This window comes from Epargyreus clarus, unplaced genomic scaffold (genome assembly GCF_041222505.1).
Source record: "Epargyreus clarus isolate Ecla_fem2 unplaced genomic scaffold, WU_Ecla_fem_2.2 ptg000034l, whole genome shotgun sequence".
NCBI lineage: Eukaryota > Metazoa > Arthropoda > Insecta > Lepidoptera > Hesperiidae > Epargyreus > Epargyreus clarus.
The window spans coordinates 5,441,728-5,457,396 of record NW_027332239.1 but is presented as its reverse complement, the minus strand read 5'-3'; the positions used below and the strand labels follow the sequence as shown (position 1 = coordinate 5,457,396).

The window sequence follows — 15,669 nt, the reverse complement described above, 5'->3', positions numbered from 1 at the left end:
GTAAAAATATTGTTACGTCGTTATTCATAATTCTTACGGCAACTAACGCCATCTGATTGATTACTAGGTAAAGGTTTAATATTCACTGTCACAAAATTCATAGATGGGCCAAAAGATGGCACTGTAATAATTTCTGTAATAATTAGCTTAATAAGTTAAAATGACACGTGCCTGATTACAAGACAAACACGCAGATCTAAGTTTTCTTACCAAAGACATAAGACAATTTCTGCATATTAGACATTATCAAATTTCCTCCGGTACGAATATTTAATCCTATGTAAGGCGGCAGTAGCCACTTACCATCAGGTGGACTGCATGCTCGTCTGCTACTCCATATTATAAAAAAATGACATCTGCCTGGTCACAAGACAAACACACAAATCTAAAATTTTCTTACTAAAGATATTTGGCAATTTCTGCATATAATGGCCGTTATTGACTCTCCTTTACATAAAAACAAGTGAGGATTAATATATAATTATTAATAAAGTAGTATAAAATACAAACTCCTGCTGTATTCATATTTGACTAGTCAACATCGCTTCGTAAACTCTGTTCAACGGGATACAAAAGTGAACTTGTCTTGTAAATATTTACGACAAAACTCAAATGCACTTCGGGGTGTATTGTTGAGGAGGCATTGTTGAAAGAGGCGACTCGAAAATAGGTTACTTACAAGTTATCGGTGGAAATATAGTTGGGTGTTTACAAAAGTCTGTATTTTCTATTTATGAAGTAACGCGTTGTAATAAAATACTTTGCACTCATAGATCCAATCTATAGTGTTAGGTGCTGTCGTGTTCTCGTTTAAGGGGTGTGACACGGGAGACATAGTTATCCGAAGCGACCTTATTTAGTCCTCAAGTGTAACAAAGGAATTATGGCCGACCTCAGGTGATCTCAGGTCTCTTATCTTATCTAGGGTTGATTGCAGATGTCCATGGAAAGCAGAAGCCACTTACAATCGGGTGGACTGCATGCTTTTTACTACATAAAGGTATATAATTAAAGAAAGTCAAGCAAGCAACAAGATCTGGGAGCTACGGTTTAACGTATCCACACAAATATGCAAGCGCATGTAATCTGGGTTAAGCGCGCATCGTACAATATAACAGGTAATAAATAGGGCATATTCACCAATGTTCGGTAAAATCGCGATGACATACATCAACGATTGAGTGGTTCCGTAGGCAGAGCGTCTGTACCCTTACCATGAGTTTTCAAAACATCCCACAATTTTACGTTACGTTTACTCAATCCATTATTTTGTTCCGTTTGCTTCAGTAGACTGAATAAACGTAACAAGTAAGTGCTCAAGTCTTGTTCACATGTTCGCAAAAAAGAGAGACAAAACATAAAGCACCATTTTGTCAATTTAGACATTTTGTATGGGCAAATACGTAAACAAATACCAAAACAGTCATATTTGTCAAAACGTAAAAAGTCATGGTAAGGGTACTGAACCAGTTGACTAGCTAAACTGTTGAGGAACTGTTTAGTTGACAGCAGTGGACTAATCTTGTTAATATTTATGGGAAAATTATTCCTTCGTGGTTATTGTTGAAGTGGGAAAATACTATAACGATAATATATTAAGAATTTTGTATATTGTTACAAGTTTTACGAGGTATATTGTTATGTAACTTCAAATAAGACGAGAGGGATTGTCTGCCACGGGATAAGTGAAGTCTACCTTCAGACTTCGTGGTCAAGTGTTGGCCAAAGTTATGATTTTTGATACTACTTTGAGACTTATTTGAGATTATAATCATTGTGTCCGTGTGTGTTTGTGGGGTTATGCTTGCATGAAAAAGAAAATGTCATTTATTTAAAACAAATACGAATAATAACAAATACGAGTAATTACGAATATAGAGATGAGTCGCCTTATCAAGATACGTTACAGTATCCTCCTTACGAGTTATTTTTTTATTTTTTAAAAATGGCACTTACAGAATTTGTGTGTTTGAGGTTTGTGGAATTGGGATAAACATTTGTATCTAAATTTTGTTTTCATCCCTGATTCTTTTAATGTAAACATTACGTAATATCAGTCTCTGAATCGAGCGTACTGCCCGCATCCTATCTGCCCATACATATTTGACTACACAAACAGTATTTTCGCGAACTCCGCAAACTTCATCGGAAGGCAGGTACGCTCTGCAATACACTCTGTTTTAAAATTCGAAGTTATTTTTCGGCTTCACACTCGAGTGCGGTATCTTTTTTCTCATCTGTTTCCTTTCAGAATAACAAGTACTGGTCAAGTCCGTGTCGGACCGCAGACAATAAATGCTTCCATTAGGTTTTTTATAATAATCTAGTAAAGAAAAGTCTATCGTTTACCGATGACACAGTTAAAAAGTTACCTCTGTGGTCGATAAGCCGTAACATGTAGCGATTCCTAGAATCCTGACTTATGATAGGTGGTAGGTATATCCTACCTTGAAAAAGTCACTTTCCCAATAATACCTAGTTAAAAGTTAGCAAGACATGGTTCCATTTTTCATGAAATCATGAAGCGCACTTGTTATTTATTAGAGTCCTATATCATCAAAGCAAAATTACTGTATCTCACTTGTTGTAATGGTCATATGAACAAACGGACAGCGTAAATTATGAAAGTACCGGTTTTAGTTCTTCGGCTACGGAACCATAAAAACCGTACTGCGAAGTTTTAATTATCATATTGCCATTATGTTGTGTTTTTATAAACTAGTGTCATAAAAATATAAATAAAGTTAATGTCAATCACATTAATTGTACGTTTAAAATAGTTACAGATATAGACAACAACTGTTTTTTTTTTATTTGAAGAATAAATATGTTGTGTTTTTATAAACTAGTGTCATAAAAATATAAATAAAGTTAATGTGATTGTCTGTACATTCAAAATAGTTACAGATATAGATAAAACATTAACTGTTTTTTTTTTATTTGAAGAATAAATATCGTAGAAACTTAATTATTATTAATTATTATCTATCCATACTGAATTATCTTGAAACCGGTTAAACTAATTTATTGAAAGTTAGATAACTTTACAATACGTAACATAGCCTAATGCTTAATCTGAAGAAAGTCCAAAGCTCGCTGAAAATAAACTAAACGTTCTACCTAATACCGAACGTTACGTAATGAAGCACTCTTAAAATTTAAGCTTGAAGCTCGAAGCTCCGAGATACTTAAGATATTATTGGAATGAACGGTTCAAGTTCCGCCTCTTCTGTAGACAGCTCTACACAGTCTACATTCCTTAATAATGCCTTAAGCTTTACTAGATAACAATAGTTAACTTCGTAAGGAGATAATTTTCATTCAGTACTCATCTTTTAAATAATACAGAAGTAAAAAAGTTTGGAAAATCCAAAAGTGCACGACTCATAATGCTCATTTAATTATGAAATTAAAAAAAAAAAATAACTTAAGTCGTTCAAACTTAATTGCCGAAAAAACAGCTGTAGTAGGAAGAAGGTACTGCACAAGCGCCCCTGGTGGAATAAATGTACATAATATCTATAGATATATCACCATCCATATGTTAATTTTCTATGAATATAAATAGATGTACAGTCTTGTAGTTTTCGTTTTTTATTAATTGTAATTAAACGACACTGAAATAATTAGCCGTTTGCATTCAGTGACCTACAATTGTCGATTAGAATTTTAAAAATGATAGTTTTCGTTTTTTATTAATTGCAATTAAACGACACTGAATTAATTAATCATTCGCATTCAGTGACCTACAATCGTCGATTAGAATTTTAAAAAAAAAAAAATAATTCAAATGATGGATTTTTTCACAAGTTACAGTGTTTTCAGGTTTCACACATGACGGACAGGAAATTTTTTTGACCTATTTTGGTGTTTTTTTTCCTATTCTATTGCAGTAAATCAATTTTTAAAAAGTATGGAATTAATCTCCATTAAATTATCTCGACAATAGTATGCAAAATATCTTGATTCCGTGAACTATCAAGGCTATAATAATAAAATAGCCGCCAAAATGAAGCGAAAAAAATTTTTCGATCGTAAAGCACTCTCTGATGCTTCGCATCATGAGTCGTGCAAAAAGAGCGTCAAATCTCGTCATAATAAAATTATGGTACCTCTACCGTGTAAATCTAATGTACATCTGTAATCGACCACAGATTTGTCGATCACAGATGCTTTGTTACCATTGACAACAGTAGCGCTGGTCATTGCTGATATTTCGCAGACAATTAGACATGGCTTCGGCATTTCCAGAGTCAAAGGAAAGTTCCTAACCCCTTCAAAAGGTTTTTTTGTGTACATTTGGAAGTACGAGTGGACTTAATAACGAGCACGATATGGCAACCGTCGATACAAAAGATGTTTCAAGACGTGTAGTAAGTAAAACATACTTTGCCGAGGCGTTTCAGCTTTGTCCTCAGGGGTAGCAGCGCATGTGTGGCCTAATGCCCCAGATAGGCTGATTACAGTTGACCATGGGCGACAGTAGCCATTTACCATCTGGTGGACGGCATGCTCGTCTGCTACTCCTATATTATTAAAAAAAAGATGCAGATTAGACAAGGAGATTCCAAATTTTCTTCATTGTTTATTAAAAGTCACAAAAATGCTTCAATACCTTCGATTTTGATAAACATGATCGTTACGCAACAAGTCACCCAGCTTTCGACGCTAAGGGCTCTCGTATTGTCAGAAGACGTCTAAGTTCCGCCCTTTTAAGTATTATCCGCTGTTTCGTAACAAGACAGGTCACATTGCGATTATTTTGGTAATTAATTGGTGGTAAATACACAGATTCCAAGAATTTCAAGATTTTGGAAATTAGATTTTATATTTTTTTCATAATTTAAATTCAAGGAACTATGTTGTAAAGTTTCGTGTCTTCCACTTTCTTTCGCTTTATTTCCAAATATTTTAAAATGATTAACATATATGTATATTTTTGTCCTGTAATGCAAATCATTGTAACGTAATATGCTTACAATGTGCGCGAGTCTTAACTCGCAGAACATCGTAACCGAAACCACGAAACTGTTACGAAGCCACAACTCGTTTGTGTTTCTTCGCCAATCCGAAGTTTCCAGGTAAAGTTGGACAAGTTGGAGCCGTTTGCATATCATCTTGTAGTTTACGTCGCCGTCCGGAATCGGATCAGGCAAGTTGGTAATGCAATTTTGTGTCCCGTGTATAAACAACTTAGTGCAGTCTCAGAGTTACGGTTATCCTCGTTAGCTCCTGATTGAACAGCGAGTTGTCAGCGTTTTGCCACAGACTATATGTAGACGTTTTACTACTTAGTTACTTTTCTCTGACTATCTTGTTTGTGTATTTAATATTAAATTAAAAATTATCCTTAAAGCTATGGAATAAGTTAACTATGGAATAAGTCATGGAATAATATGGAATACATGGAATAAGCTATTATTTTCGTAAGTAAATATTTTTTCTCTAGAATAACCAAGAATTGCCGCAAACTTTAAACATAGTAAAAGCGCGTTTCTGCACTATTTTATAATTTAATAGGTACATTGCAATACACCTGTTATGTGTGCATCAACATCGTGATCAAAACACTAACTGCACTGTTACGAAGCCACAACTCATTTGTTTTTCTTCGCCAATCCGAAGTTTCCAGGTAAAGTTGGAGCAAGTTGGAGCCGTTTGCATATCATCTTGTAGTTTACGTTGCCGTCCGGAATCGGATCAGACAAGTTGCTAATGCAATTTTGTGTCCCGTGTATAAACAACTTAGTGCAGTCTCAGAGTTACGGTTATCCTCGTTAGCTCCTGATTGAACAGCGAGTTGTCAGCGTTTTTCCACAGACTGTATGTAGACGTTGTTCTACTTTTTTGCTTCTCTTCCTATATTGTTTGTGTATTGTATATTAAATTAAAAAGTATCCTTAAAGCCACCGAAGGAGGAATCGTTTTCTTAAGTACATAATTTTGCTCTATAATAACCAAGAATTGGTTCAAAATTTAAACATAGTAAAAGCACGTATTTTGCACTATTTTACAATTTATTATATTGCAATATACCTGTTATGTGTGCATACCTTAAGATGTACAACATTGTGATCAAACTGCTAACTGCACTGTTACGAAGCCACAATTCGTTTGTTTTTCTTCGCCAATCCGAAGTTTCCAGGTAAAGTTGGAGCAAGTTGGAGCCGTTTGCATATCATCTTGTAGTTTACGTTGCCGTCCGGAATCGGATCAGGCAAGTTGGTAATGCAATTTTGTGTCGCGTGTATAAACAACTTAGTGCAGTCTCAGAGTTCCGGTTATCCTCGTTAGCTCCTGATTGAACAGCGAGTTGTCAGCGTTTTGCCACAAAGCACACGTAGTCTGCACTATTTGTTTGTTTCTAACTTAGAATGAATCAGATTTATCCAATTTTACAGTTGTATCATATACTACAGTGAATAACAGTCTCGGATATAAAAAATATAAGGAAGTTACACATGTTAAATTAATGACGTAGATTACACACATTTCGCGTATAGGTACTTATACAAAAATTAACAATATGAATCTACTCGTATGTACGCCAAATTATATAATAGTGAAAGAATACCAACTCTTAGATATTTATATAATTATAGTTTAAAAACAACATACCATGCTAAAATCGTTATCCTGACGATCCTGATGATGAGAATGGGACAAGATTATTAAAATTATGTACTGTTATCGGTGCTTGAGTAGTGTTAAAAAATTTGATTTGGTTAATCTGACCGTTCAAAGTAGGTGAAAATCAAGTTCAAAGATTCCGTTACATACATACATACAGGTCAAACTAATAAAAGCGTGGTAAAAATGGAAGTTATCTTACTTATATACAGTTCATATCAAAAATATATATATGTATATAATAGTCGATTTTTGTATACATCTGTATAAAACAAAAATACCTACTTAAATGACTATAACGTACTTCATATTCATAATTATGTTCCTAAGCAAATTATAATGTAACTATATTCCTCCACTGATGACAGTTTTCTAAAAGAATTAAAGTTAAAAGATACCTAAAATAAAGCAATATCTAAGGTAAATTGCTGTAAAGCTGTTGGAAAAATAATGTAATTTCATCCCTTACTCAAATCTCACAAGTACAATCTAATAAGATTTCGTAACAAGATTTCGCCTTGATAAAGTGGCAAATTAAATCAACTTTTTTTGGATTCAGCCAAAGAAACCCTTGTAACTTGGTTAAGTGCATCTGTGGATCAGAAACTTTTATTACATTTCTACCGTTGAACTTTCATTGCGAGACAATTTTATTACTCGATTTAAAAACTAAATCCACATTTCGTCGTCAAAGAAAATTTAAAAATAAAATGTTTTGTTAAAATATATTTTTTGGGGGTAGTCAGGTGGTTTTATCGCAACTTTTAGAATAAGGCTTTGAATCCATCAGATTTGTTGAATATCTTTTGTACTAGATTATTTTGCAAGTTAGATAAATATTTTTTGAATTTATCTTTTAAATAAATTCAAGACTTGTTTGTTCATCCGTTACACAAAATTATTTTAAAATTTATTCTAATTCCATACGATGTATATTATACCTAGACCAAGGCTCCCATTAAATGTAGATCTTATAAGGTAATTATAATTTCGATAAAACCGTATTTAAGATAAAAAACTATATAAATGTCACCGAATAAAATTACTCTTGAATTCTAAGAAAATTCTAATATCAGGTCGGTTTTATAAAACAACGCCGACAGGATCCGGATTCATAAACACGGATCCATCTCATCTTGTTATACATGCACACTGGAACGTGTTCACTGGTTACCTTAATACTGTTAACATAGGTCCACATAACATAAGTGACGTAGGAACACAGTAAGCGTACAAGAGGCGGTTGAATCAACAATTAGGGTCATGAACGTACTAAGGGTACATTGTACGTGCTATAATGAATTTGTTTGTAATCAGATTTAATAATCACTTTTGCACGTTAGAGAAATACTTTAAAACTTTAATCTAATTCTATAAGATGGGATATCTAGGGTCTATAAGATATAATTTACTTCTGCGTCTTCTTCTACGTCTGTCTTTTAGAAACTTCGACCAAAACTCATAAAATGTAGACCGTTCTTTTGTCTCATATAATTACTAATCACTAACTACGATCAAAGCTAAAGTGTGTTGGAAAAATCTACTAGGGGTGTATTAGATTTTTTTGTATTAATTTTTGTTATGAAATAAGTTTACGGTTCCTTATGAAACAACAACAACAGGACCAAGATTCATAAACATCGATCCATCTCGTCTTGTTAGACATACACACTTTACATACGCTGGAACGTGTTCACTGGTTACCATAATATTGTTAACATAGGTCCACATAACACAAGTGACGTAGGAACATAGTGAGCGTTCAAGAGGCGGTTGAATCAACAATTAGGGTCATGAACGTGGTAAGGGTACATTGTACGTACTATAATTAATTTGTTTGTAATCAGATTTAATAATCACTTTTGCACGTTAGAGAAATACTTTAAAACTTTAATCTAATTCCTAAAGATGTATATCTATATGTAGGGTCTATAAGATATGATTTACTTTCTTTGATACGTCTGTCTATTGGAAACTTCGACCAAAACTCATAAAATGTAGACCGTTCTTTTGTCTCATATAATTATTATTCACTAACTTCGATCAAAGCTAAAGTGTGTTGGATCAAAACTTAGAAATAAATGTCACCGATTTATCACAACTCTTGAATTCAAAAAAATCTACTAGGGGTGTATTAGATTTTTTTGTATTAAATTTTGTTATGAAATAAGTTTACGGTTCCTTATGAAACAACAACAACAGGACCAAGATTCATAAACATCGGTCCATCTCGTCTTGTTAGACATACACACTTTACATATGCTAGAACGTGTTCACTGGTTACCATAATATTGTTAACATAGGTCCACATAACACAAGTGACGTAGGAATATAGTGAGCGTACCAGAGGCAGTTGAATCAACAATTAGGGTCATGAACGGACTAAGGGTACATTGTACGTGATATAATTAATTTGTTTGTAATCAGATTTAAGAATCACTTTTGCACGTTAGAGAAATACTTTAAAACTTTAATCTAATTCTATAAGATGTATATCTATACCCAGGGTCTATAAAATATGATTTACTTTCTTTAATACGTCTGTCTATTAGAAACTTCGACCAAGACTCATAAAATGTAGATAGTTATTTTGTCTCATAACTTCTTCTCCATAACGAAACACCTTGTGAAGTGGTGGTTATTGTAATGTCAATAACATTCAAAAAGTGCTTTGTAAAGAACCTATTTTGAATAAAAAAAATTGTTTTGATTTGACATATAATTACTAATCACTAACTTCGATAAAATCTAAAGTGTGTTGGATCAAAACTTCGATATACATATCACCGAATTATCACAACTCTTGAATTCAAAAAAATCTACTGGGGATGTATTAGATTTTTTTGTATTAATTTTTGTTATGAAATAAGTTTACGGTTCCTTATGAAACAACAACAACAGGACCAAGATTCATAAACATCGATCCATTTCGTCTTGTTGACATACACACTTTACATACGCTGGAACGTGTTCACTGGTTACCATAATATTGTTAACATAGGTCCACATAACACAAGTGACGAAGGAATATAGTGAGCGTACCAGAGGCGGTTGAATCAACAATTAGGGTCATGAACGTAATAAGTGTACATTGTACGTGATATAATTAATTTGTTTACGTAATTTTATGGGATGGCATCTATGCATATATTAGCAGTGATAGCCTAGTGGCTAAAGTCGGCCTCAGCCGGGGTCCGAGGTTCGAACCCCAGGTACCACACTGATTCTTCAGTCATATACGTATTATAAATTTAATAATAACTTAGTATAACGATGAAGGAAAACATCGTGAGGAAACCTGCACCCCTGAGTTTTGTTTTTTATATATTTGAACCTAACGATAAAGCAGACGTGCTACCTGATAGAATGTAGTCAACGTCGCCTATGAACATTTGAAACACCAGAGGAGTCGCCAATGCACCGCCGGCTTTGAAGGAGAGCTCTTTATGCACCTTTTTTGAAGAGCCCCATGTCATAGCGCTCTGGGAATACCTCGTGAGGAAGTCCACATCTTGCACGTTCGTCGCAAGAACGTCCGTGCAAATCAATCCGTTTAGTTCTTAAAAAGTTCTCAAGAAGAAGAAGTGTGACGTCTTCCTATTCGCACTTGGACAGCGTGGTTAAACTACTCTCACTCTGTGTCACCCTGACAGGAGACCCATGCCCAGCTGTGGGATAGTACTAAGTCAATGATGATAAACATGTTAAAGCAATAATCACATTACATGAAGGTCATGGGGATCGTTATTTACTATTCTAATAGGGGTCGCTTTAGTCATGAATATGTTATGAACCTTCAAAGCTTAAATGAATTTTGGTATGATAATACCATGTATGTTATTCATACTCTTGAATTTATTTATCATTCTATATAATTAGACTTCAATTTTGATAATAAATGTGTATTAAATACAGCTAGTTTACACAGTTGTTAATACATGTTGGTTAAGAGAGATATGTAGAGTATGTACGAGAATTTTGATAATCCGCGTAAATAAAGTTTTGAATTCGAACCCCGGTCACTAAACCTATAAGTCATGAATTTAGACTTTTTTCATGCGTCTTACCATTTCCATAATAAATAGTATACGTACTTCCATAATAAGTAGTATATTCTTAGATACTAAAGTATCTAGTAAGGTGTTATTACAGTAAAAACTATTTTAAACAATATTAGTTATGGGAACATAAGCAGTCGCAGCCTAGTGGTTGAAATTTGGCCTCTCGTTCGAAATGTCCGAGGTTCGAAGTTCGAAAAGCCCAGGCACACAACTCTGATATTTTAAAGTTACGTGCTATTATAACTTAATTACCAGTTGCTTTAACAGTTAAGGCATACATTATGAGGAAACCTGCATTCCCAAAATCTTTAAAGAAAGTCTCCAAAGTATGTGAAGTTTTCCAATACACATTTGGTCCGCGCGGTGGAATATGGCCCAACGCCCTAAAACCCTCACTCTGAGAGGAGACCCGTGACCAGCAGTGGAGTAGTAATGGGTTCACCATTCCGACAAACATAACTGAGTACTTAAATAAAAGTAAACCAAAATACTAAACAAGATACGAACCCATTAACATAGACAAATAACTAATTCCAAAACCTTCTGAGTAGTTAGCGTGTAATTACATAAACTAGTTGGCTGAGGAAAAGATAGTTTCTAAGTTACTTCTACTTAATAGAAAAGTTCCTCGGCGACTGTTACGGATTAGTTTGGACGCTTGTAATCGATCTGTGATAGCAGTGATAGCCTAGTGGTTAAGAAACTCCTAATCGAGGGGTCCGAGGTTTAATTTCTGATTTTTCAAAGTTATGTGCGTATGACAAATTAATTATCACTTGCTTAAACGGTGAAAAAACATCGTGAGGAAACCTTACTTGAGAAATTAAAAAAAAAGTTTTAAAATGTACTGAAGTCAACCAATTCGCACTTGGCCAGCGCGGTGGACTATGGCCTAATCCCTCTCATTCTGAGAGAGGCCTGTGCCCAGCAGTGGGATAGTAATGGGTTGATGATAAATCGATGCTTCCGATACGTTTTGTTGACATGTTGTTTAATTAAAACCTGAATTTGGTCGCACAGCCGTGCGTCTAGATAGTGCTGCAATCCTTTTATGTCTGACTATTGGCAGGGACTCTCCTCTACAACTATGAATTATGTTGAATGTAACAACAATTGTCGGATGGTTTTCTAACCATCGATACGATCTTTGATATAGTTTTAAGCGTCCGCTGAACATCGCTGTCCGTCGCCAGCAACCGATGGTCATGGTCGTTGACGCGGGCTCTTGTCTGTGAATTCCCTGAAAACACCTAATAGGTCCTAAGTTTTGACTATTCTTCTACATTTACTGGTAAATATGCTATGCTACTTACCGTATAATAATTAGGTATCACACTAATATTTTGAAACAATGATGATGATAAAAATGATGAAGCAAAATTATGATGTTCCTATCCGTGTTATGTATTTGTTCTGTGTGTATTTTTTATAATTAATTAATGACGTAATCGTAAACATTAACGGATGAATTGTCAGTCGAGCTGGAAAAAATCTTTAATTACACGACACATTATTTAAATAAACACACTTCATTCAAAAGGCAGTTAATTTGTTAACAAAAGGACGCTTCTTGAAAATGTTTCACTGAAAATCTTTTTCTTCTACTTTCTAGCAAGGTTGATAATGCGAGTGCAATAGATACACTCTCAGCATTTGTTGAATTATTCAACTAGATTGTTGCATTAAATTCTTTTTCAATTACTCTTAAACATGCAAACAATATGCAACAAAGTTTGCAAGTAGCGCGCTTAGAATACATTGTGGAACCCATTACTATTCAAGGAACGTTACGTATTCGAAACGATCGTAAAGACAGCTACGGTATTTTAAATTACATTTTGAATTTTATTTTATTTAAAAGTGGGAAATAAATTTCATTTTATACGATCAGGGAAAAATTTATTGACCTATTACTTACACTTTTATGAGTGCCTTGTTTTCTATCAAACAATTATATGTAAAATTTAAGAAGCGTCTTTTTGAATCTATTCTAACTTATTGTAAATGCACTTACGTGAAAAGCTCCTCTGATCCTCGGCCCAGCTTGCCCGACGTAGAGCGTAGACGCCGAATCAAAGACCAATTCAACCGGGTTCCGTTTGACGACAACCGTGTCAAATTCGTGACAATTGAGAAACAAAGTGACATTATCCATCGTCACTTTTAGCGCGAAACGGCTCCATTTCTTCGCGAATGACGGGACAACGAATGACGCGATTGTTTGGGATAGGGCATAGATATTGGAATCGGTATAAAGGAGAGAAATATTCATTAGACCAGGGCCAGAAGGAATTAATTGCACTCCAAGTTGAACGACAGTTTCCAAAGGGTTGACAACAGAAAAGAGGAAGCCACCCTCTTTATTAGCGGGGCGGACAGTGGCTGTTATTGAGAATTCCGAATATAGTTTCTCGGGCATGAAGAGACGGTACGGTGATTTAATATCGGAGCCGGGTTTGAGCCCGTATGCGGGGAATCCGTCGAGGCCTTCATCGAAATATTGCGTTTTCGGGTTACTAAAGGGTACTCCGATAGCGTGCAGCAGGTCGTATTCAGGGACATCTGAAATTAACACAATTGTGATTAATATTTTGGTATCTCTCGTATTAATATTTTGGTATGGTTTTGGGCTCTATTTCGTTTGGTAAACATAATTCATGGACCCAAATGTTTACTTAAAGATTGGCTTTGAGTGAACGTGTGTTAATTAGAAAATATTCTCATATCAAAAAGAAAATGTATCTAAGAAAATGCATGTGACGACTAATATCGGGTAGCGTTTAAAATTTTCTGAATTATAGTGGATAGGATGAAAGAAATAAAACAATTAATTATAGCTTATAGTGTCAATACTATTATTACATAGCTATAATAATAAATCATTTAAATTAATTGATAAGTAATTTGTTAAGACTCGATATAATATACGTATACCAGTTTCCACTTCCAATAACAATGTTCATAACGCAATTCTAATTTAATCATAATAATTAGTAAGTTCCCAAGTACAATTGCCACAATTAACTCCGTCATTATTAATCCAAAATGGCACCCAGAGTTATATTTCGGGCGATTATTTTCACGACACAATTCTAACTTCGAGCATAAAACTGAATAGGGTCCGAAGTAAATTATTTTACTTTTGTACGAATAACGAAACTCTGAATGGAGGCCATTTTCGTACTTCAATCATCATGTCAAGCAATCAGTAAAGTATGTGAGGAAGTAGAAATCATGTGTTAAATGCTTCAGAAAGTAGCATTTGTTAGTTGTGTGTTCCGGATGTATGTGTGTGCGATTGAAGTGGCAAGCGACTATGCACTTACCTTATGGTAAGTGGCTACTGCCGCCCATGGACATGTGTAATCAACCTCAGATATGATAAGAATTCTACTTGAGATCGGTCACAGATGCGTCGCTACCCATTTGACGACTAAGCTGAAATGCCGCAGAAAATTATGTCTTCCTTACCACACCCTTCAAACCGTAACACAGCAGCGCTTAACACTGCTGTTATTAGGTAGAAATAGGTGTGGCCACAGTAGTGTAAGTGTGTTGTAGAACCACAAAGGTTTCTACCACTTTCAAACGGGCATGCACGGGTAAACACACAACGGAAAAAGTTCCCTAACAGACCAATTTTGTTACGTTTTTCTGGCATTGTTTCTGTTGGCATCTCTTTGTACGGGTGTGAATGAACGTTGTGGGCAGTGAGTAAATAGTTCTGTTTGACCGTGGCCGGATCTAGAGGCAGACCAGGCATGCGGGTCTGTGACGACGTTAATTCATTTATTTATTGTAAAATCAACACCTTGAAGTGCATACTGTATAGCCAAAATGCACGACAAGCTTTTCTCTATCTTGCTTTTGTATGTATGTAAGGGTCAGATCTTGCCCCTGAGTTGAACCTCAGTTAACCTGTACGGATTTAGCTGAACGTTTGGTTTGGATGCCAATGTGTAAATAGTTTAATGTCGTCATTCTATATGAAATATTGGGGACGCCACGAAAGTGGTGGATCAATTATTTTTTATGATATTAATATAATATTGCAGTGAGCAGTGATAGCCTAGTGGTTAAGAACTCGGCCTCTCGATCGAGGGATCCGAGGTTCAAACCCCAGGCACGCACCTCTGATTTTTGAAAGTTATGTGCGTATTAGAAATTAATTATCACTTGCTAAACGGTGAAGGAAAACATCGTGAGGAAACCTGCATATCTGAGAGATTTATAAAAAAAAACAATCTCAAAGCTATGTGAAGTCTACCAATACGCACTTGGCCAGGGGGTGGGTGACTATGGTCTAATCCTTCTTATTCTGAGAGGAGACCCGTGCCCAGCAGTGGGACAGTAATGGGTTGATGATGATGATGAATATAATATTAAAGGATTTTCTAACAAAAATACGAAAACATAATGATGTTACTAAATCGCAGGTTTTTAATTATTTTTAATATAAAATTTATATCATTAACCTACAATTATCGTAATAGTGATTGTATTGCAGACTTACCATTCGGATACTTTGAACCAAACAGTCCGTCGTTGGCTGAGCATACTGTAGTGTAGACTACAATAGTTAGCCAGATGTACCTGAAAAAATAGAAACCTTCAATTAGTATTAACAATTATATAAAATACTAGCTGAACCGGCAAAATTTGTACCGCCTCAAAATCTATTTATCAAATATATTTCATATAAAATATAGCCTATGTTATTCGTGGATAATGTAGCTTTCAATGGTGAAAGAAATTTTAAAATCGGTCCAGTAGTTTTTGAGCCTATTCATTACAAACAAACAAAGGTTTCCTCTTTATAATATTAGTATAGATTATGTAATTAATATTTCTGAAAAGCTCTACATAATTAACGAAGAATTATGTGGATGTGAATATGTTTTACAAGAATCGCGTTATTTTGGTGCTAAAATTATTTTGTCACTAATATTTTTTACTGTAAAATATCTTAGTTATCTCT

General features: G+C 34.7%; 1 protein-coding gene across 7 annotated transcripts in view; it reads right to left on the bottom strand.

The window, feature by feature from the left end:
* LOC140756002 (uncharacterized) overlaps window positions 1-15,669 on the bottom strand; it is a 283,632-nt gene that overhangs the window by 101,134 nt on the left and 166,829 nt on the right. For all 7 annotated transcript variants that reach the window (XM_073091382.1, XM_073091388.1, XM_073091385.1 and 4 more), the window contains 2 exons: window positions 15,205-15,284; window positions 12,706-13,253 (listed from right to left, as the gene is read on the bottom strand). In XM_073091382.1, coding sequence (XP_072947483.1) covers window positions 12,706-13,253; window positions 15,205-15,284 — 628 coding nt within the window. The remainder of the gene's footprint in view (window positions 1-12,705; window positions 13,254-15,204; window positions 15,285-15,669) is intronic.